At 31.6% G+C, this 24,618-nt stretch overlaps 1 protein-coding gene across 1 annotated transcript; it reads left to right on the plus strand.

Annotated features, from left to right (window-relative positions):
• Positions 1 to 133: 133 nt before the first annotated feature.
• BDBG_06338 (potassium uptake transporter) lies at positions 134 to 3,778 on the plus strand. Its single transcript, XM_031722569.1, has 10 exons — positions 134 to 702; positions 777 to 897; positions 994 to 1,130; positions 1,202 to 1,316; positions 1,382 to 1,533; positions 1,596 to 1,961; positions 2,024 to 2,138; positions 2,200 to 2,914; positions 3,034 to 3,077; positions 3,179 to 3,778. Exons 1-10 carry the CDS (start codon positions 666 to 668, stop codon positions 3,417 to 3,419), a joined length of 2,043 nt encoding a protein of 680 aa, XP_031579364.1. The 5' UTR covers positions 134 to 665; the 3' UTR covers positions 3,420 to 3,778.
• Positions 3,779 to 24,618: the final 20,840 nt, after the last annotated feature.

Genomic DNA, 24,618 nt, shown 5'->3' on the forward strand with positions numbered 1-24,618 from the left:
CCGCCAACCACGCCTAACTATCCTGCTGCTGCTCGCCGCCACTAAGAACTTCAACCCCGCAAAAACTCACTAGTAGGGCTGGAGCTGTCGCATTTTATCCCCCTATCCACACACACAAGTCTACCACACCCCATGTGAAGAGAACCACCACGTAATGGGTTTAGGAATGCTTCTCAAAACAGTGCTGATCAGGAACCACTAATATTGAAACAGGAAAAATTAGCAGCCACGTAGCTGCCAAACTAGAGTAGCAAGCTATGGGCAAAGTCAGTGCATCCTTCAGCCACTATCAACTGCGATGCTTGAAATGGTATAACCACCTGTACACCAGGGCAGCTTATGTCGTCAATGGAGGCGAGCGCTCCACAGTCTCGACTGCTCTCTATGATGACTCTCCCCTTGTGTATTTGATACGGCTCAAAAAGCCCCTGATCATCTTTAGCCTTTTCTTCGATTCGTCCAAAAATCCCTCATACAATGAGAGCACTGCCTCAAGGGGGGCAACCATCATGGCGGACATAAATCACTGATTACCAGGATGGATCCTCTCTCTTTCACTCGTTGCCTGTGTCTGCGTCCGTACCTTGTTGTCTTAGCCATTCTTCTCTTCGATTTCCTCCAGCCAAAAGCATAGAGAGGACGAACAACGTCCATCCCTAGACACCATGTGGAAACCGCCGCTGAACTTCATCACCATACATTGTTTGTTAACTGACCCTATTTCCTGGGACTGGAAAATAACCTGAACTTATGGACTAATGTCGATGAGCGATTAGACGCTTATATTATCAGCCTCAGTATTTCCTCGTTGATCGTTCTTTATCCTTATGGGAATCTGAAAGCAATCGACGCATACTTCTTTGGAGCCTCCGGTTGCACAGAATCCGGACTTAATACGTGAGACAAGGCTCCTTCTCCCATTGTCCTGGTCATTAGCGGGAATATTTAGCCCCGGTTTGATGTACAGTACTAACTGTGCATGTGCATGTCTAGCTACGATGTCAAGGATTTGAAAACCTATCAGCAACTGTTCATTTATGTCATTCCCATTATATCCCACCTCGGATTCGTAAACATTGCAGTAGTCCTTGTGCGTTTACATTGGTTCAAAAAACGGCTGAACGAATTCGGTAATGTGACCCATTGTTACTTTGGGTGTTTTCCGAGTCAAAACCTGTCAGGAATGCTGAACTGGGAATAGCTCCTTCTCAGGTTCAACATCGAGACGATGTAGAAGCCAAGGCATTCAAAACCCCTAAAGATGTGAGGAAATATACTAGCAGCAATGCGAACCCAGATACTACTACTCCGACTGCGTAAGTTAAAACGCGTGTGATCGCATGTGCTGTTGTCAGTTCCAAGTTAACTCGGTTCCATCTAGGACAAGCACTCCTGGCAATGCGAACGAGACAGATGAATCTCAGGCTCAGCCTACCAAACCTACTGGTGCGAGCATATCATTTGCAGCTGATGTGAGAGGCTATGATAAATCGAAGGCTTTATATGTGCCACCTCCTCAGGAGCGTGACAGAGGTAAGACAATTCGTCAGAAATGTCGAAAGAATGAGAAAGTACGTACTGACATGTCAAAATAGGGAGACCAATGGTAGAAGTCGATGAAATATTCAGTGATGACGACGAAATCGCCAAGACGAACGATTCAAATGCCAGAAGAAGGTCGCTCTCAGCTCGTCGCCGGATAATGGGTAGCTCTCGCATTGCCAGTACTAGCACTCTTGAGAAGGTCGCTTCATCCATCTTCGTGCTGGAGGGGAGGCCAAGTACTAGTAATAAACAACCTCCGCTTCAACCTTCACTTTCTCAGCATTTGGATCTACCGTTGTCCTCTCATGCAACCCTTGGGCGCAATTCTCAGTTTCGCAACTTAACGGCTGAGGACCGAGAAAAGTTGGGCGGGATCGAGTATCGTAGCCTGAAACTATTGCTCAAAATTGTCACTGGTAAATCTCAAACCATCCTCGCTCTTCTTCTTGGCTAAGGAAACGACCTGACCAAAACAAAGCTTACTTTTTCGGCCTTCACCTCTTTGGCGCGATATGTCTGCTTGGCTGGATCCTACATTCAGACCCGAAATATCGGGAGTATCTAAGAGAGTGTGGACAGTCCCCTGTGTGGTGGTGAGTGCTCTTCCTCAATTGAAAGTGCAAAATTTCAACAGATCCCCTAACATAATTCCAGGGCGTTTTATTCCTCGCAGACGATGATAAGTAATCTTGGATTCACACTCACTCCAGACTCGATGGTCTCCTTTCGGGACGCGGAATGGCCTATGATACTCATGAGCTTCCTTGCTTATGTCGGAAACACATTTTACCCCTGTTTTCTCCGCTTTATTATCTGGACGATGTCATTAATAGTCCCGAAAACATCATCACTGAAGGAGCCGCTCAATTTCCTTTTAAAGCATCCACGTAGATGTTACACCCTCCTTTTCCCGAGTGGGACGACCTGGGCTCTTTTTTCGGGTCTTTTTGTACTTAACTTCGTGGACATAGTTCTGATCATTACTCTGGACCTCGACAATCCAGCTGTGAACGATTTACCAATTGGAAAGCGAATTCTGGCTTCACTATTCCAAGCCGCATCCACTCGACATACTGGAACCTCGCCATTCAACTTGGCGAAGGTGAACCCCGCTGTTCAAGTCAGTATATTAGTGATGATGTATGTCGCCATCCTTCCCATCGCACTCTCAATACGGGCGTCCAATACGTATGAACAGCGGGCGCTAGGGATATACCCACAGGGTCGCGACTTAGACGAATATAACGGCAAAACTTACATCTTGGCTCATATAAAGAACCAACTGACGTTTGATTTGTGGTATATTTTCCTTGGTGTCTTTTGCATCTGCGCTTCTGAATCGAAGAAGATCATGGATCCTAATGAGCCGGTGAGATATATTTTGCTTTTCCCCTGTCTAGTTCTCAATTTCTCCTTAATCTTTCTCAATATCTCATTTCCCATATTGACCTCCTTCCTTTGAAACGGCTCCAAGCTAATCTATGACAGGCATTCTCTGTTTTCGCGATCTTTTTCGAAGTGACGTCTGGCTAGTAAGTATATTCCCCACCCCTCCCCCTTCTCTCATCATTCTCCCTTCTCGAGAAAAACACCACGTATATTCCCCGTTTCTCCCACTAACATTCCTCTCAAGTGGAAATGTCGGCCTCAGTTTAGGTCATCCCAGCGTCAACACCTCTCTATCCGGACAGTTCAGCGTCTTTAGCAAATTAGTGGTCTGCGCTATGATACTACGCGGCCGCCATCGCGGTTTACCATCCCAACTGGATCGCGCTGTCATGCTTCCTAGCGACCGCCTTGTCGATGACGATGATAAGGTTGAAACCATTGAGACCAAGTACTCAACAAAGATCAAGCGCTATCACACCCATTGATGAAAATGTGGAATAGGGTCACATGGAACTCAGACCTAGTGCCAGGGGTCGGGGATATTAAGTATTTAATTCCTGTCTCAGTTGAGAATAAGAACCTCATATTTAATTGATTTACATCATACTTCTTCTTCAATCTGGCTCTGAGACTATTGTATAATGCACAATGCATTACAATATACTCAGGATTTTCATTTGTATTGCAGAATAAGCATTCTATTGAATCAAATCTATTATCAAATCTTTGTATATAAGATTTGAAATAATCATGTTCTAGTTTCAGCTGAATTATAGATGAGAATATTTTCTTTCTACATTTAATTGAACAAGATTTTCACTTGAGTTTTATCTCAAATCTTGAATAATATATGCTCTTCTTTTGCTTCTGCCAGCTTTCATTTCACTTATTTAAATAAGATTCTTTTATCTTTCTCTTTATAAAAGATCAGAACACTGTTTTTTGAATAGATCTGCTTAGTTCTGAACTGTTTTTTATCACTGAATCAGTCAATTCATTGTCATGAATATTCATATAGGCAGAAACTCAGTGTAGATAAATTATTAGTTTTAATATTCTTCTCTTTTAAATCTTTATAACAGAATTTAAAATCAGTTTAAGATTTATTTAATTATTATAAATCTGACTATTTCTAAGTCTTTTCAAAGTAGCTTAACTATCAGAAAATATTTATATATCTTTCAAGCTATTTTCTCTTTTATAAGATTTTATCTTAATAAGTTTGAAAGCTTTTACTTTTATAAATAGTTCAGTATCAAAGACTTCAGATTCACAGTCTAAATTTCAGAAATCTGAGATGAAATTGATATTATCTTCAGTATAAATAATGTCTGTATCTAATCTGTTTAAACTCTCATTTTTTAAGTCATCTGAGTAAACCAGAATAGAGTCTTTTATATTAATTATAAAGATCTTCTTTAAATACTGTTTATACTCTCTATCTTTAGATGATTCAGTTATTTATAAGTCTATAAAAGATTTCAGCTTTTTTCTTCAGAGAGATATCTTCTCATGATCAATTTTCTCAATATTTAATAAAGAAAATTAATTTTTAATCAGTGAATATAGTCTGTATAGTTAAGAGAGCATTTTCTTTGAAGAATTATTCTCATTTTAATTAAGAAATCTATTTCAATTCAGTTCATTTTCTAAGTTAATTAATGAAAATGAAAAAGAGACTTTTTTTTAAATTATATAATTTAAGCTTATCTTCATGACTCTCAGAGCATAGTTCATACAGATCTTTTCAAATTAAATAGTAGAAGAAGAAATTGAAGCTTTAATTTTCATTACTTTAATAAAAGATGATTTAAATACTCTCAGAATTCTTCTTAAAGCTCTGTTTTACAGACTTTAAAAGAGTTCAGTGAAATTTTCTTAATTATTTCATCAAACTTAAACTTTATAATTAGTAACAAAGATGATACAAACTATGTATAACTATCTTATAGTCTGAAAGAATAGATCTCTCTCTGTATTTAATAGTTTAATTATACTATTCAGTAGTCTCTCTGTCTTGCCCCGGTGGCCGAATGTTAAATGCGGCCACCTGGTAGCACCTTGGTGTGGGAAACCAAGGCGCGTGGGTTTGAAACCCGCAGGGGATACATTAAATCCGGAACTCAAGCACCTCAGATTTCTAATAAATACAGAGGTGTACAAATCACTTCAATGAATCGCTCTATGTTCCTGGGCTGGGAAGTTATTATCGCATGTATCTAATTGTCACTCCTTTGTATTTTCCTATATTCTTGTTATCTTGACGTGGTCTCAACACCTGTATTTCCTCCTGTATAATCAACACTTGACCTGTATTTAACATCACGCAAGGACTCATCATAAGCTCCGCTTGCATATGAGTATAATGGAAGAATAATAATAATAATAAAGTCTCTCTGTCTTGATAATTCTTTGTTAAATATAATATTTAAAATTCAACTTGAAGTTTAATCATACTTCTAGTTATTTAACATTCAAACTGGGTTTAATCTCTTTATTCAAAAGAGTTAGACTTAGTTTTTTCTCATTGAATCTGAGAAAAAAGTGAATTAACTCAGTTTTATTCATATTAAATTGAATTAGATTGATACCTGCTCTAACAAAGATTTTCTTTACTGCTTTTTCAATTACTTCTAAATTCTCTTTAATTGTTTTTAAACTGTAGACTAGATCAATATCATCTATATAACTTAAAGATCTCATTATTTTCATCTCTCTATTCTTGAATAGATATGCAGTGTAATTATCACGTTCTCAGCCATGTTAAGATCTTGTTGCGGTTTCACATAGCTTATTACTTCTCTGCGGATGATTTCATTCATCTCACAGACTGTTTAAACCGGTTTTTAATCACTTTATAATATTATTCAGATGTAATATAGAAAGATCTGATTGATAAATATAAGAATCTTACTTTTATATAAGATTAGCAGATTACTTCTTCATAATAGTGAGACACTGCTGAGATATTACTCTGACTATTCTTACTCATAGAATAGAAGAGAGATATTCACTTATTATCTATATAGAATAGCTAGATGCTGACTTCTCATTAAAAAAGTCAGTGATTCATTTTCTACTGATAATATATATAAAAGTTACTGCATTTCTCATACAATCTTCTTAGTATAGTAAGTACTATATCTAAGATATATTTGTAATAACTCTGTAGCTTATGAGCTCACTATTCAAGTAAAATAATCAAGCTCACTTCTACAGCTTTTTAAATAACTGTCTCTATATGATACTACTGACTAGTCACTATTTTGATTCTATTATATTACAATTTAAATTACTGAACCTGATTATAAGTTTCAATCAGTTGAGCTCTATTAATAAACTAATATAATCTTATATATCTGTGCTGAGACTGATCTGATTTCACTCTCTGAGAGAAACTTCATATTATTCTCTAAAGTATATACATCTCTATTCTGATAGAAATCCGAGATTTCTGAACTCACTGCATACTTTAGTATAAGCTCTTTAACTACTTTATCACTGTTATAAGCTTGATAAGCAAGAATTGACAGTTATTGAGAATGAGAATCATTTGAACCTTGATAACTTGAATATCTCATCTGAATACTCTGATGTTTCAGATCTTTTGATCTCACAGTCTGAAGTTGAGTAACTCTGTTATGAACTTGAAATGTCACAGTGAGAATAGATTGATTATCTCACTCTGTCTTCAGTCTGTAATACATTACTTAGTGAGTTTAATAACACTCACTCACTCTTTTCTTAGATCTATTCAACACTTTTTCCATGAGGTGAAGCTGAATTCATTCTTATTATTATTATTATTCTTCAATTATAGATGTATGCAGTGAGAGACTATGACATCTACCTGAGAACTTGTAGTTCTCAGGGTTTTTCCTATATCTGTAAAGTTAACTATTATACATTCATCAATTTCAGATATGCAAAATCAGAAAATTTCAGCTCAGAATATAAAAACTGTTTACAAATTGCAGTATTTTAACATCTTCTGATACTTTGAAATCATTTGACAATATCTTGACAAAAGAAAAGAGAACACAGTCTTAAAGATAGACACATTAAATAGATAGATAGAAAAGAATTGAAAGAAAAAAGTAAAGTAAAGAGAGACTGTAATAAAACAAATTCTTAAAATATAGTATATAGCTGTTTTAACAGACTATATCTGATTGATTTCCTCCTCTTCATATTCAGATATTTCTGAATTTAGTCATTTTCTTGTAGCTGCTTGAGTTTCTGATAGAAAGTCTATTAAGTATTTAATTCCTGTCTCAGTTGAGAATAAGAACCTCATATTTAATTAATTTAGATTATACTTCTCTTTCAATCTGACTCTGAGACTATTGTATAATGCACAGTGTATTACAATATACTCAGAATTCTCATTTGTATTGCAGAATGAGTATTCTATTGAATCAAATCTATCATCAAATCTTTGTATATAAGATTTGAAATAGCCATGTTCTAGTTTCAGCTGTATTATAGATGAGAATATTTTCTTTTTATATTTAATTGAACAGGATTTTCACTTGGATTTTATTTCAAATCTTGAATAATGTATACTCTTCTTTTGTTTCTGTCAGCTTTTATTTCACTTATCTAAACAAGATTCTTTTAGTTTTCTCTTTATAAAAGATCAGAATATAATTTTTTGAATGAATCTGCTTAATTCTGAACTCTTTTTTACAGCTGAATCAGCTATTTCATTGTTATGAATATTCATATAAGTAGAAACTCAGTGCAGATGAATTATCAGCTTTGATATTCTTCTCTTTTGAATTTTTAAAACAGAGTTTAAGATCAGTTCAAGATTCATTTGATCATTATGAATCTGACTATTTCTAAGTCTTTTTAAAGCAGCTTGACTATCAGAGAATATTTATACCTCTTTCAAACTATTTTCTATTTTATGAGATTTTATTTCAATGAGTTTGAAAGCTTTCACTATTATAAATAGTTCAGTATCAAAAACTTCAGATTCACAGTCTAAATTTCAGAAATCTGAGATAAAATTGATATTATCTTCAGTATAAGCAATGTCTGTGTCTAATCTATTTAAATTCTCATTTTTGAAGTTATCTGAATAAATCAGAATAGAGTCTTCTATATTGATTATAGAAATTCTCTTCAAATACTGTTTATATTCTTTCTTCTTAGAGAGTTCACTTATTTATAAGTCTATAAGAGATTCAAGCTTTTCTCTTCAAAGAGATATCTTCTCATGATCAACTTTTTCAATATTTAAAGAAGAAAATTGATTTTTAATCAGTGAGCATAGTCTGTACAGTTGAGAAGGCATTTTCTTTGAAGAATTATTTTCATTTTAATCAAGAAATCTATTTCAATTCAGTTCATTTTCAGAGTTAATTGATGAAAATGAAGAAGAGACTCTTTCTCTGATTATATAATTTAAGCTCATCTTTATAACTCTCAGAGCATAGTTCATACAGGTCTTTTCAAATCTAATAGTAGAAGAAAGAATTAAAGCTTCAATTTTCATTGCTTTAATAGAAGATGATTTGAATGTCTTCAGAATTCTTCTCAAAGCTCTGTTTTACAGACTTTGAAAGAGTTCAGTGAAATTCTCTTAATTATTTCATTAAACTTGAACTTCATAATCAGCTACTGAGATAATACAGACTATATATAACTATCTCATAGTCTGAAAGAATAGATCTCTCTCTGTATTTGATAGTCTGATTATATTATTTAACAGTCTTTCTGCCTTGACAGTTCTTTGTTGAATGTGATATTTAAAATTCAACTTGAAGTTTAATCATACTTCTAATCATTTGATATTTACAATGAGTTTAATCTCTCTATTTAAAAGAGTTAGAGATAGTTCTTTCTCATTGAATCTAGAAAAGAAATGAATTAACTCAGTTTTATTTATATTAAATTAAATTTGATTGATATCTGCTCTAACAAAGATTTTCTTTACAGCTTTTTTAATTACTTTCAAATTCTCTTTGATAGTTTTTAAGCTGTAGACTAGATCAATATCATTTATATAACTCAGATATCACACTATTCTCATATTTCTATTTTTGAATAGATATACAGTGTATATTGCAAATAAAATGAGTGAGATTGAAGATTCTTACAGTACTTCTATTTTTATCTCAGTCTTGTCTTATTTCATTTCATCAAAAAAAAGTTATATGATTCTTTTAGATATAAAACAGTTAACTTATTTTATTAGAGAAAGTGACAGTTTTAACATCTTCAAAGTCTGAATTAACTTTGACTTTGAAACATAATTAAATACTTCTTTTATATCAATGAAAACTGCAGTTGAGATCAGATCTTCATGCTTTGCTATTTGAATATTATGAATAACTGAGAGAACAGTGTCAATTGCAGAACATTGTTTTCTATCTCTTATTTATTTACTGAATAAAAGAGAATTACTAATAGAGTTTATAAAAGATAGTTAAGTAGCTATTATCTTTTCTAAAACCTTTTCTAGATAGTTCAATAGAGATATTACTCTATATGACTTAGAAATTAAAGTTTTTCTATTAGATTTTACAAGAATCACTTCAGTGACTTCTCTTCAGTATTCAGAATAATATTCATGTTTCAAGAGATTGAATAAGAGCTCAAAATACTCATTCTTTAAGTAGAAGTATATATTCTGAATAATTAAGTGATTAATTGAATCAGGCCCTGCAGCAGTTTTAACTGAACTTGAGAAGATAGCTGACTCTAATTCATCTTGTATAAGATCAGATTATTCTCAGTTATTTTCATCAATATAGTTGAGAAGTAATATATTCTCTTTCTCTGAATCTGAATCTGATGAGTTTTGAAATAGAGTTCTTATAAAAGCTTGATATTCTTTCTTAAAAGAGTTTGCTGTATATGATTCATTCTGAAACTCATATTCTAGAACTGAAAGTTTTGCTACACTTCTTGTTTTAGTATAGTTAAAAGCTTTAAAAACTTTCTTTTCTTATACTTATTTAAGAAATTTATTCCAGCAGTCTGTTTTAGCTCTTTTAATATCTGAAAAATATTCATTTCTGACAGTTTTGAACTCTTTATCAGAAATTACATCATTCTTTCAATCTCTTCTAGCAGTAGCTAATTGTTTTCTTTTAAATGTGATATTCTCATTTCATCAAGATTTTGAATACTCAGTAGACTTTCTCTTTGAAATATTATCTTTAACACTTGTTAGAATAATAGATGTAATGAGCTTCACTCTATTCTCAAGCATTTCATTTGAGATATCTTGACCAGAATTTCAATATAGCTCACTCTGTCTTTCAGATTTTAACAGTTTTATACTTTCTTCAACTGTCTTTCAATCAGCTTTTTCAAAGTTAAACTGATTAGAGAGAAGAGGATTTTCACTCATTTATTCTTCACTCAGTTCAATATCAAATTGAATAATCTCATAACCTGATCTCAATATCTCATTTGAATCAATAAACCAGTTTATAAGTCTTTTTTTCATTAGATTTTATGACATGAAGATTAGATCTATAATCAATTTCTGTTTCATATCTTTTCTAAAGAATGTTTGTTGATCAGACTTGTTAATCAAATCTATTAAATACTCAAAGATTCATTCAATCAGATTATCAGCTCTTACTACTCTTTTATATTCTGAATTTTATCAGAGATGATGTGCATTGAAATCTTCTACAATTATAGAGTTTCTTAATGAAGTTATGTTCAGAAATTCTGTATTAATTGTTCAGATATTGTTATTTTTCTGCAATGACTTTTCATTATAGATATTTATGAGCTGTATAGTATCAAACTCATTCTCTTTATCTATAATATCACTCATCAGAATATCAGAGTCAGACATAATATCAAATCTTAGATTAAATTGATATCTTGATCTCTTTCTTTCATAGATCACTACTCTTGACTTTATCTCAGACTTTTGAGATAGAAAGTAGTAGTAGCTTGAATAAGAAATAACATATTTTTACTCAGTATTAAAATTCAGCTTGTGAAACAGTATAAAATTCACTTTTTATTCAAATACAATTTAAAGACAAGAATAAATATAATTTAAGTTTCTATTCACATTATTTTGAATAAATGTGATTTTTGAAGGATTTTTAAACTTTTTTTATTGTTTTTATTGTATATTCATACTAAAAGAGAGTAGAGTAGAATCTAATCACTATCATTAGATAGTAGATTATAACTATTTTGAAAAGTAGAAATCTCAACTGCTTGTATTATATCTAGTTTATTATCAGAGTCATTTCTCAATTCTCTAATCTTAACAGAAGTTTGAGAATTTAAATTCTATTTACATTTAGCTAAAGAATTGAAGTTTGAGAATTTAGATAGTTGAGAGTTTCTTCTTTTTAAGCTTACAGTTGTGAGTTTACTGACTTGACTATTCTCTTCAGTTCTAGATTTACTTTGAGTTTCATCTTTTCTTCAGTTCTTTTGAGTTCTTAAAGTAAATATACATTCTTTTGAGCTAGATGCATGTTTTTCTTTGCAATTAGAGTATTTAAGCAGAGTGTATTAACATATTTCACCTCTTTTTAAGCATGTTTCACATTTATACTCACTAATTTTATGATCTCTGGCACAGAATGCATATTTTAAGTCTTTAAAACAAGAGATTGCAAAGTATTCATATCTTTGATAGTTTGAACACTGTGTTTGAGTTTTAAGGTTCATTCTTGAGTCTTTGTATTCATGAACTCTTATTTTCAAACCTGTCACTCTTACTTCAGAGATCTTTAACTGTTCAAGTGTCTTTATATATACTAGAACAGAGACATTTCTTCTACTTTATCTGAACTCAATTGAATTTAGTTATACAGACTCTTTTCTTAGTTGAATAGAGTTGTATTCTTCTAATTCATTTTTGAGAAGTAGTATTTCTTCTTCACAGTCAAAAATTTCAACTGAAATATTATAAAGAATGAATTTATCTTACTTTTCATCACTCTCAGATAGAATTATTGTATTTAATAAAGATTCTACTACTGATTTTCAGAGATTCTCATTCTGAATAAGAAATTCTGCACTGAATTCAGACATTATAGTCAGAATAATGAAGTTTTCAAAGAAGAATGACTCAATTGAAGTTATACCTGATTTTTAAACTTCAATATCAGTTATTAACTGAGAAAAGAACTGCTGATTAATTTCATTTCTGATTCTGAAAATGAGATTTGAGCTTAGCTTATTTCTTTACAGAATATCCTAGTTTGAGACTTTGAGAATAAGTCTTTTATTTCTGAAGATTTGAAAGTTTTTCTCTTTCTACATTTTTTTCTTTACTTTTCTATGAATAGAAGTATGAGCAGTATTCTTCTCAGTTTTCTCAGAATTTTAAGCAGATTTTGAGACAGTATGTTTAGAGACAATAGATTCAGCTGCTTGAGTATATATTTTCTTCTAATTTAAAGAAGAAGAAGAAGTAGAAAAAAAAGAAGAAGAGTAAGATAAAGAGTTAGTGATTATACTAGGAATTTTCAATGTTTTTTGAACTGTGTTTGAAATTCCAAGTTTGAACTTGATCATCTCCTGTAGTTATCTAGCCTGAGTATGAAGAATTAACAGAACTTCTTCATTCATCTCACTCAGATACTGCTTTTCAAGAATCTTGCTTACTTTTTCAAGTTTCTGTATTTCAAGAACTTGTTATTTCTCTATTTCTTCTTTCTTTCTTCTCTTCAGAATTTCAATCTCAGAAATAGTATTTGAGAAAGCATCTTTTTCTATATTAACTGAGTGTATTTTTAAACTCATTATTCTCACTCAATGAAAAGTTGATCAGACTGTTTCAATTGAGATATTTATTGAACTCTTTTGAAAAGTTGATCAAACTGTTTCAATTAAGAGATTTCTAAGTCTGTTTTCAATTGAAAAGTTGATCAGACTGTTTCAAAAGAAGAATAAAAGACTTTTATATATAAAATACCTGATTTTTTTCACACTAGTTCAGTAACTAGATTAGATTTTTGAAGAGAATCTAATAAACTAAAATTGATTTTTAAGATAAATTAATAAAATCTTTACAATCTCTTTCTTGAGATATAGTGAGAAAAAGTATGATATCAATTAATAATAAATCAGATGATATGACAGTTTTTGAGAGAAAAACTGATAAAAAATAAATTAATTTTTTACAGAGAAATTGATTAAAACTATTCAATTTATTCTAAATCATTCAATTCTTCTCACAGAACAGATGTGCAACTTAAATCAGTTAATAAAGAGTGTAAAAAAGAATTAAATATTAATAAAAGCTCTTCAGCCACTGAAAAAGTAATTCTTATTTAAAAGAATATGAAATTATGACAGAAAACAGCTCTATTTTTAATTCTTTGTAAGAATATTATATAAAATTCAGAGAAAAACATCTTACTTTTTCAAGAGAAGTAAAAAACTATTTCTAAGATCTTTTTTTTTGTATTAACTGCTGCAGAAGAATGAGATAGAAACTACTAAGATATACACTACTATATACTCTCTATCAAGACTTTCTCTCTTCAGAGTCTTGATATTATAGAGAATATAAGTCTGTTTCTATATAATAATATAAATATTGTCAGCAGAATGTAGAGAAACTGATTATTTATATCTCAAAATAGAAGACTTTGTCAATGATTATATTAATATAGAGTTAATTCTCAAATTCAATAGAAATCTAGTATTGCTGTTCTCAATCTCTGTAAGAAATCCCGCTTCTCGCGGATTCTTTACCTCTATTCCTATCTCTCACATAATCAATAGGGCTAGCGGCCCTTGGCTACACACAACTATATAGACTGGAGTTTGTGAATACTATTCATAACTCAGCTTGAATGCTATTATATATTTAACTTCTACATTTTATCTTTCTACTGTGAATACTTCTAGTAGTTAATAGTACATATCACATCAAGCTGCAAACACCTGAATAATCACCTGCAAGCACTTATTCTTACATTTCAAGCTCAGTCAGTCAGCAACTGCCTGTTATGACTGGAAGAACTAGAAACTCGCATGCTTCAATCCCTGCGAATCCTACTGCAGGCACTCAGGAGCAGCCACCCGAATCATGAAAGAAGTCTCAGAGAACTTATCAATCACTCGCGGGACACCATTCTCTGCATCTGTGACAGGGGAACCCTTCGAACTCATGAACAAATCAATCTCAGTGAAGAACATTCTTGAGCACCTCTCACAGAATCAAGCTATTTTTCTATAAGAAATGCTTACTGTCTGTAAACACTCTCAAACTGAGTCTCTAGACATGATCTTCAGAGACACTCACAAACTGAAAGAAAACTTTCTTAAGTCATGATCACTTAAGATCACTTATTGAATCACAATCTATAAAAGCTTTTGTGAGTTTGTATTTGAAATTAACTTATAAGTCTGACTGTGTGACATGAAAGATGAAGAAGCTGTCATTTATATAATGACAGGCCTCTATTACACTGAAGTCAAGGACTGGCTGAATTATCTAGAGAATGATTATAAGAGATTCTGCTGATCTGTTCTCAAGACTTATTTAGAGAATAAGTTGAGAAACTCTGTGAGCTGAACAGAGAACACCTGAACTGTAATTATCAATATTAGAAAAAGAGGCAAGAAATCTGATAAAGACTACTTACAGTGCTTTATAAAATTATGATGTAAATTGAGATCTGTGAAAACAGAGCTCTGAAACAAGATCTGAATAATCATATTTATAAAGAGACTGAATAAAAATATACAGAACAAGCTCATTAAGTAAGACTCTAAGTTCTTGACTCTGAAGAAACTGATAACTCTTATTTATCACTTACAGATCACTGTGAGAGTCACAGACTTATAAAGAGTGAATCACTGACTGACTCTGCAAGAGCTAGAACAACAGAGAACAGATTTGTTAGAAAAAGATAATAAGATATAGAGAGATTTATATCTGACTGCTGAGCAGAGAGAAAGAGCTTTATAAGCTTCTATGAATAGAGTATATAACAGAGAGATTAAGAAAAAGAGACTCTGCTTTATCTATTCTAAATCAGAACATCTCTGTACAAACTGTCTGCATAAATTAAAATAGAAATTTGAGAAGTTATAGATAGAGTCAGCAACAGCCTTCTTAAGAGTTTTAAAACTGATATCTGAATCTGTTACTTCTCTGATGAAAATGCTTACTTATGAGAAGAGATCATATCATAGTACTACTACTCTGTAAGTATGAAAAGTATTAATAAACTCAGAATCTCAGGTCACTGTAGTGTTTCTAAAGCTCATAAAGTAAATGAGCTGAAAGATGAAAACTGAGAATCTGCTCTTATAATAAGTAGAATGTGAGAACTCAGATCTAAGAGCTGAGAAACTTATAAGAATCATCTTTGAATTGCAAGATCTCTCTGAAATCTGAAGAAAATTTGCAGAAACTGTAATCATTGCAGACATCACAGATAACATGTATTTAAAACTTATATAACTTTAAAGACATAATTTATACATAGCTGTCTGTAAGTCAGGTTTATACTTCTGATCAGTGTTAACAGACTTACTTACAGAGATAGAATCAGTTAATGCTGCAGAGTTAATTAGAGAAGATAAGCTTATCTATATAATAACTTTACAAGTGTCTGAGAATCTTGCAGTTATGAAAACTGAGCTTCAGATATCAGAGAAATACTGAGATCTTATAGAGATATTCAGCTCAGCAAAGATAGCTGAGCTTTCTTCTCACTGTAAGAAGAATCTGATAATAGATTTGATAGAAGAGTAGAAACTCTTCTGAGAATCAATCTATAAGCTCTTTTATTATAAGACAGAGGTCTTGCAGATCTATGTGAAGAAGAATCTGAAGAATGACTTTATCTAATCTTTACAGATCTCTGTGAGAGTCTCTGTGATATTCATGAAGAAGAAGAATAAAGATCTCAGATTATATATAGACTACTATAATCTGAACTTCAAGATAATAAAGAGCTGCTACTCTCTGTCTCTGATTAAGAATGTAATTAACTGTCTCACAGAAGCTGTTATATTCACACAACTGAATATAATCAATATATATACATAGCTGTGAATATAGTCTAAGAATGAATGAAAGACTGTCTTTAGAACTGCACTGAGATTATTTGAATATCTAGTGATGTCTTTTAATCTGATTAATATCTCTGTGATATTCCAGTCTTTTATTAATAAAACACTTTATATATATCTGAATGTCTTTATAGTAATATATCTGAATAATGTAATAATATACTTTATAAAGAAGAAAGAACACACTGAGCATGTATAAAGTGTATTGAAGATCTTAGATAAGATAGAACTGTATATTAAACTTATAAAGTATAACTTCAGTATCTGTCAGATTAATTTCCTAGAATATGTAATCACTGCAGATAATATTCAGATGAAATCTTCACAGATTGAGACTATTCTATCATGACTGAAGTTAACTAGTATTCATGAGATTCAGATCTTTCTGAGCTTTGTGAATTTCTATAGATAATTTATCTTTATATTCATGAGAATCTTCTTGACTCTTACAGACATGCTGAAGAGTGAAAATAAGAAGAAGTCATCTTATAAACAGAGAATAAAAAGATTGTTAAGAAGAAAGAACTGTAAGAACTTTCTTATCTCAGAAGCTCACAGAGTCTTTATAAGATTGAAATAGATATTTACAGATACAGTGATACTGTTTCACTTTAATCTCTTACTCTTAATCAGATTGAAGACAGATATCTTCTTCTTTATAATTTCAGAAATAGTCTCATAACTACAGTTAAATGAGAACTGAGTTTCAGTGATCTTTTTCTCATAGAAGATATAACTTATGAAGATTAACTATAATATTCATAATTAGAAGCTTCTTATAATAGTGAAATTCTTTCATCACTGATATCACTACTTTAAGAATCTTATGACAGTGATTACTGTTAGAACTGATCATGATAGCTTACAACAGTTTACTTCAATTAAGAAACTCTTACAGTAGTAGATTCACTGAGCTCAGAGACTAAGTAAGTTCTGATTCAAGATAGAACATATCAGAAGAATTAAGAACTCAGTGAACAAACTCTCTCACAGATCAGACTATATTAAGAAGATCAGAATAACAGATATAGAGAGACTAGAGAAGGCAGAAAAGCTTTATAAGATGCTTAGACTGAGTGTTGTAAAGAGATTGACTGAAGAGTCTCTTAATTCTCTATAAGAGAAGAGAAAAGAGAGAGAAAAGAAGTCTGTATAACTACTCTCTATAATACTGAGAGTCAATACTCTGAGAATCTCTGTAAGAATTCTTGAAAAGAGTATCTATAATCTGAAGAATTTATGAGCTTTGAGAAGTACTGTGAAAGATCTGATATAAGAGAAAACAGAGTATAAGTCTTTGTAAGATCTTCTATTCAGATTATCTGAATTATAACTGAAGAATAAATATACTCAGTATATTCAGAAACTGCTCACAGCAGAGATCAACTCTGCAGAAATAAAGAATTAAAGAGACTTAAATAATCTCTTATAAAGAGAGAACTGAATTTATATATCTATGAATAAGTTTCTATGCATAGAACTTATCAAAAGATATCATGACTCTTCTCTAGTAAGTCATTTTACAGATACTAGAACTCATAAGTTACTTATAAGAAAATACTTCTAACTGAAGATGTAAGAACTTATGAAGAAGATAGTGAATTCTTATACTATTTATCAGGATTTGTGAGTAGTATGATTCAGATTATATAAAGAACTTACTTCTCTACTCATTCTACAGAAACCTTGAGAACAGCTAGAAATGAATACTCTTATAAGTCTCTCTGAAAGCAAGAACATATATAATACCTGCTTTGACAGTGTGCTGATGATAGTGAATTGCTTTATCAAGATAATACACTTTATACTCATCTACAAGAACTTGAAGTTAAAGAATTTGACTTATATCTTTATTCATGATGTGATTCAGTTATATGAATTATCTGTGAATATTGTCTCAGACAGAGAATCAATCTTTGTAGAAGAGTTCTGATTTAATCTGATAACTATACTGAAGATCTTATAAGATTTAAGTATGACTTTTCATTAATAGATAGATAATCAGATAGAATATCTAATGAGTATATTAAAATAGTATCTGTAATACTTTGTCAATTATAATCAGAATAACTGAGTGTATTAATTATTACTTACAGAGTTTGTATACAACAACTCAAAGTATATCAGCACAGATAAAACTCTCTTTAAGATGCTCACTGAGACTTATCTATGAATAATCTTGATGAATCTGTGAGAGTACACTATAGAGTGTGATAATATCTGTGAACAGACTGAGAGAATTCAGAAGATCTGAGAGAAAGCTTATAAATTCTTGAGAAAGACTCAAGAGTATCAGAAGAGATACTATGACTTTAAGTATATTATAAAGAGTTTCAAGAAAGATGATAGAGTCTGACTGAGTCTAGAAAACATTATTATATAGAGATCTAGTAAGAAGCTGAATCTCTTGCAGACAGAGTCTTGTAAGATTATGAAGAAAGTTAGTTTACAGTTCTATAGATTGAAACTGTTATCTGAGTTGTAGATATATAATGTTTTTTATATCTCTTTACTCTATGAATATAAGAAATTCTTAGAAGAGAACTCTGTGACTCATCACTCTGTCTGTAAAGTACTAGAGAGTAAAAGAGAATATCAGATTAAAGAAATTATTAACTCAGAGAAGCAAGATCATGAGCTCTGATTTAGAATTCAGTGATAAGAGTATTCTGATAAGATGAATAAGTTCACTTGAGAATTATCTGAGTAGATAAGATATCTGCAGAAGCTGAGACATGACTTTTATACTGTGAATTCTGATAAGTCAGAATAATGCAGTCTTTACTAAGAATCTGATTATAATAAAGATATTAACACTGTTATTTATAAATTCTAGTCTATAAGATAATAAGTTTCTACTGAGATGAACAGTCTGCAGCATATATAAAGAGAAGAAGAAATCATACTCTTATTAAAGCTAAAAAACAAGAAAATAAACAGAACTGTAAACACAATTTAGAGATTAATAAAGAAAAAATAAAGAAAACTTATACTCACACTCTTAATATTTATAACACTCAATTCTCTCATAACTATCAATTTTTCTCTTTAAAGAAGCAGAGAGTATCATATCTGCAGTACAGATAATTATTACATTTGACACAAAGACTATCAGAAATGCACAGACTTCAGAGAAGCTGAACATCAGAGTATATATAATTATAACAGAATCTTGAAGACTGATTATCTGTATATATAATCAGATACTTCTTATAAAGCTGTATCTGCTTCTTCAGTTGTGCTGAAGTATTCAGTCTGAAAATAATTAAGACACAGAGAGAGAGCTCATCTGTTCAGATTAACTTCTGTCATGAATTCATGATATTCACATTGTCTTAATTACTCAGATTTTGCAGGTATCTGAAGACTTATCTCTCATTGACAATGAAATTGCAGAAATGCGCTGCAGCGCGAGAATCATTGATAGAAAACCTAGACATATTCATATATATCTGATCAGAGATTGTGTGAGCAGAGAGAAGGTGATTGTAGACCTGCAGAGCTGCAGAAGACACTGGCAACACTGAGAGCTTTGTAAGAACTATCAGCTAGAGTCTGTAAGAAATTACTTATAAGAAGACTTACAGTAAAGAGAGAGACTGCACTGCTTAGAGTCAGAAGCTGATCTGAGAGAGACATGAGATTGACTGCTGATCTGAAGATCAGATGTGATGATGAGACTGAAAGAGATGAAGATACTGTCATGAGCAGTGATATTCCTGCTTTATCAGCTGACAAAAAGTGATCAGAGAAGTCATGAGAACACTTACAAGAAGCTCAGTAGCAGTCAGACATTATTATGAAGATATTAAAATTGAAAAAAATTTTTATTCTTGAGAAGTTCTTAAATTAATATACAGATATTGTCAGAAATACTCTCTCTCTGTTATCTAAGTGAAAACACTTCACAGATGAATAAGAATACTCACAGTTTATAAGAATGAGAGCTGTTACAGAAAAAGAAAAAAGAAGATGAGATTCTATAAACAGATCTGAGATATTTATACTACTCTAGAGAGGTTTGCTTACACTATAAGTGATTTCACAGAACAGTCAGATTACTCTAGTAAATAAGAGTAATTATGAATCACAGACCTGAATCTTTCTATATAACTATAAAGAGTGATTGCAGACTGCAGATATCTTGATTCTACAATTCTACAGAATTAATGAAAGAATGAAAAATTCCTCACAATTCTACAGTGTCAAAGAACAATGATTTGTGAGAATAAGTGAAAGATTAACTTATAAATGCTTCTCTTTGATGAGAATAATCTCACAGAGAGTGATTCATCTGTGAGATAGATTTATGTAATGATTATATAAGAATCTCATGAAAATGATTGAGAGTCAATCAGAACTCTTCTGTATAAAAGATGCAAGATAAATCTGTATAATAGTCAGAGAAGAATCTGTAGATTATAAAGAATCTTACAGAATAAGAAACTAAGTAACAGACTCTTTTCTCTTCACAGTAATAAGGGATTTTTCCTCACTGAGATTTTTTATAGATGTGAAGAGTTTTTAGTGAGTATCACTGCAGTGCTGAGCTGATTCTATGAAGTTACTTAGTGAAAGACTTCATGAACAAAGCCTTAGAGAGGGAGAGATATGTAAGAAATCTTACTTCTTACAGATTCTTTATCTCTATTTCTATCTCTTATATAATTAATAGAGCTAGCAGCTCTTGACTACATACAACTATATAGACTGAAGTTTGTGAATACTATTCATAACTCAGCTTGAATGCTATTATACATTTGATCTCTATATTTTATCTTTCTATCATGAATACTTCTAGTAGTTAACAGTACATATCACGCCAAGCTGCAAACACCTGAATAATCGCCTGCAAGTACTTATTCTAACAATCTCTTACAGAATCTATTAAATATTGAGATATTAAAACTAGATTTAATATATCTCACTGTGCAGGGATCAAAGGCTCAGTCAGATCTTGAAGTATACTGATTTTATAGTTATTAATATACTGTTAACTTGTTGTTCACTGATTATATATTGAATGATGTTACTGAGTAGACTGACCGTGTGACTGTGTCTGAGACCAGGACCAGATTGTTTGATAGTTTTATTACCAATTCGACTGATCTCATTACACGGTTTTAACATTAAATAGTAGTCTCATACTGTCTCAGTGAGACTTACTGTCTACTCTTATCACATTTTCCAAATGAGACCATGATTTTCACTTCTCAATTTAAATTATTTTTATTGCTTTAAATGACTTTAAATCTCATTTGAGCATTATCAAAAAGCGTTACTTTTTAAAAAATTAAAAATAGTCTAAAAAAAACCTTAAAATGTCTAAAAATACTAACTTTATGCCAAGAATGAGACTAAATGAGATCAAATGAAATCACTTTCTCATTTTTTTCAAGTCATGGTTCCATTTTAAGATCTGATATATAGTCACTTTACATGTTTTTTTAATAGCCAGTCCCAGCGGGATTCATGCCAAGAAATGTATGAGACCAGATCAAATGAAACCAAATATGAAATTCATGGTCCCGGCGGCCAGTCTATTACTGAGATATCTTTTTATATTTTTTTACTGAGAATGAGCCAGATTGAGAAGGGCGGTGTGAGGGTGAGACTTAGTATTGATGTTTTGAAACATCAAAGATGAACAGGGTTTTCATGAAGATCACTTCTCAGATATCTTCACAATTACAGATTAGAGATATTCCAAAATCAAGAAGATTGATGCATATGACTAGGTCTCTTCACCTTACAATTTGTGTGGCAATTTGGCCCGGGGTTGTGATGTGGTAGGGGTGAACAGGGGATAATCCCACACAGGAGTTTTGAACAATGTATGGTTCACGTTTGGCTGGATATCTCCACCACCACACGGGGTATGCAGTCGGCGATGGGGTCAAAATGCTCGTATGATCGAGGGCCTTTCGATGAATCTATCGGCGGGTTCTTATTCGAAAAATCGAGCGAGTTCGTGGTGGAGCGGTTGATAATGCTGGTTGACTGAATTCATTCTTTCTAGATAAAGAATAATTAGTCTTACAGATTATACATAGTTTCTTCTTAAATATCATGATAACTGCTTTGCCTGTTCTAGCTGTTTTTAATTTATTCTTTTCAATTCTCTATTCTGCAGATAGATTAATAATCAGAGCTGCTTTTTCTATAATTAAACTGACTCTCTTATTAAGAATCTCACTCTAGAGAAGCTGCAGACTGCTTTTACTGCTGATACTTTATAATCTGCTACAATTTTGAATTCACTTACACAGTTTGTAGAGAGTCTTCATAAAATCTGTTCTTTTTAAGGTGTAAAATGTTGTCAGCTATAAGTCTATATTTAAAATATCAGATCTTTATATCTATTTCTTACTCTCTCAGCTGCAGATCATCACTGAAATGATCTGATGTATCACTTCTCTGACTATATTATTTGAAAGCACGGCACTGATCTTGAGAGATTGATGTTTATAAGAGATAGTATTCATAACTATTCTACTATAGTTGCATATTACTTTCATCTACAACTTACAATCTTCAAGAAAAAGATTCTAGATCTGAAATTCAAAATTCTAGATCACTGAACTTATTACAAATGATAAGACTGTGAATCAGTGCACTCACATAGTGTATTTTAGTGTAAGAATACACTGAATTCTGAACTTGATATGAATGAAGACTTCTATCAAGCCTTTGCTGACTACTAAAACCTCATTATTATGACTGAGAATTCTGAGCCTAATTGCACTCAGTCTGAAGATACACAGTCACTTCTTTCTCTCAGTCATTCTAATCAGATAAATGTTATTGAACATTTATCTACATTTCTTAACTGTGTTCAATATCATCACTGTAGTGAAAAGTACTGTATTTATAAACACTGAGTAACTGATAATGTATATTATCAATTTCACTTTCTGCATGAATGCTGAACTGACTGTGTTATTCTCAAATCTTTAAGTAGTAGATATTATCAGCTGTATCTCTGTTATAATGACTCAATTCTTAATAACTATAACAGATTGATTACAGTTAGCTGACTAGTAAATACTGACATTGTTTCCTACACTGACAGCTGTGCTGTTCTTAATTATCTGTCTAAGTACATTGCCAAGGCTGAAACAGACACAGAATTCTATCATCAGATTGTTCAATAAGTGATTTCAAGAGTTAGTTCAAGTCACTCACTGCTCTCTATGATTGTTAAACTTATAAATTGACTCATTGATGAGTATGATTGATCTGCTTAGAAGATTTATTATCTTCTTTTAAATCTTTCTTTACAAATGAGTTCTTGTAAGTCAATTATAATTAATTGTTGATCTGAATCTCAACATTATTATAGCTATATTCTTGAATCTAATGAATTACAATATGATTCATTCTTTTTGAAAAAATATAAGTAGCAGTTAACTAATTTAAAGATCTTTTATATTTTGAATTTCTTTGAATCTTTTCTCACAGTTATTAAATTAAGAGATATCTCTGTATAAAACTCTGAGTATTGATCTACTTTTCTGGTTATCAGTTTGAAACTGATTCAGAGAACTATGCTTGTATTAAACTTCTTCTTCATCACTCTTTTTATCAAATTGAAGATCTTAAGATTGTTAATCTCTTCACTTCTTAGTTCTCTTTTATAGAGATCTTTAATTATTGCTGTCTTTCTCATAATCACTCAGTTGATGTCTATGATGAAGACATGCCAGAATCAGAACCTGAGTTTGAAGATGATCAGAATAATGAAGAGAAGCTTAATCTCTCTTAGATATTACTCATCTGTCAAAACTCACAGTGTGATAATGATGACCTCATTGATATCTGAAACTGTGAACAGCTTCATCATCAGTTCTTAGATTTCAACTATGATTGAAGCTCTCATGTTGACACTTATATCAATCTTGACACAGAATTTTATCATAATATGAAGACTGACTTCTCTGCAGATACTACTCTTTATAAACATAACTCACTCAAGACTCTAGACTCTGATTAACATCTTCTTCATAATACTATTCTCTATCATTATACTGAGATTTTTAATGATAAGTCTCTGAATTCTTTACTAATTAATTTAAATGATGAAGATGACACTGATAAAACTTATCTGATTATGATTTTATTCACAACTCTTCAAAATCTTGCAGAGGCTCAAGATCTTTCAATCTCAATCATTTGAGTCATGTCAACTAGTGTAGCTGCTCACTTCATTAATACTTGAACCTTGCATATGTTATTTCAGCTTCTTATATACAAGAACATGTTATATAAACTGCTCAATTTTCAAAATCTTCAATCTTTGCAGACTCTTTTTAAGAATGTTCACTATCTGTTAATTGATGAAAAGTCAATGATTAATTTATAATAACTTTCATGAATTGATCAGGCCTGTTATTACATATTCTCTCATAAGAATACTTATTTTAATAATCTCAGTGTCATTCTCAGTAAAGATTTCTATCAGCTCTCATCTGTTTTTCAAATCTTACTCTATTATAACAAGTGTATTGATTATAAAGAAGACATTCAGAGCTGTTAAATCTACTTAGCTTTTAGTAAAATTATTCAACTTACTGTGATTCAATGACAAGTGAGTGAAGATATCATCAGCTGCTAGTTTCATAAGACCTTGAAAAATCTTCAGCTTGATCA

Source organism: Blastomyces gilchristii, assembly GCF_000003855.2.
Source record: "Blastomyces gilchristii SLH14081 genomic scaffold supercont1.13, whole genome shotgun sequence".
Taxonomy (NCBI): Eukaryota; Fungi; Ascomycota; class Eurotiomycetes; order Onygenales; family Ajellomycetaceae; genus Blastomyces; species Blastomyces gilchristii.

Bases quoted from the DNA above. Each gene is read 5' to 3' on its own strand.
- BDBG_06338 (XM_031722569.1), top strand. From the start codon at position 666: ATGTGGAAACCGCCGCTGAACTTCATCACCATACATT. The intron at 703-776 runs GTTTGTTAACTG...ATGAGCGATTAG, and splicing joins GAACTTCATCACCATACATT to ACGCTTATATTATCAGCCTC. The intron at 1,131-1,201 runs GTAATGTGACCC...AACTGGGAATAG, and splicing joins AAAACGGCTGAACGAATTCG to CTCCTTCTCAGGTTCAACAT.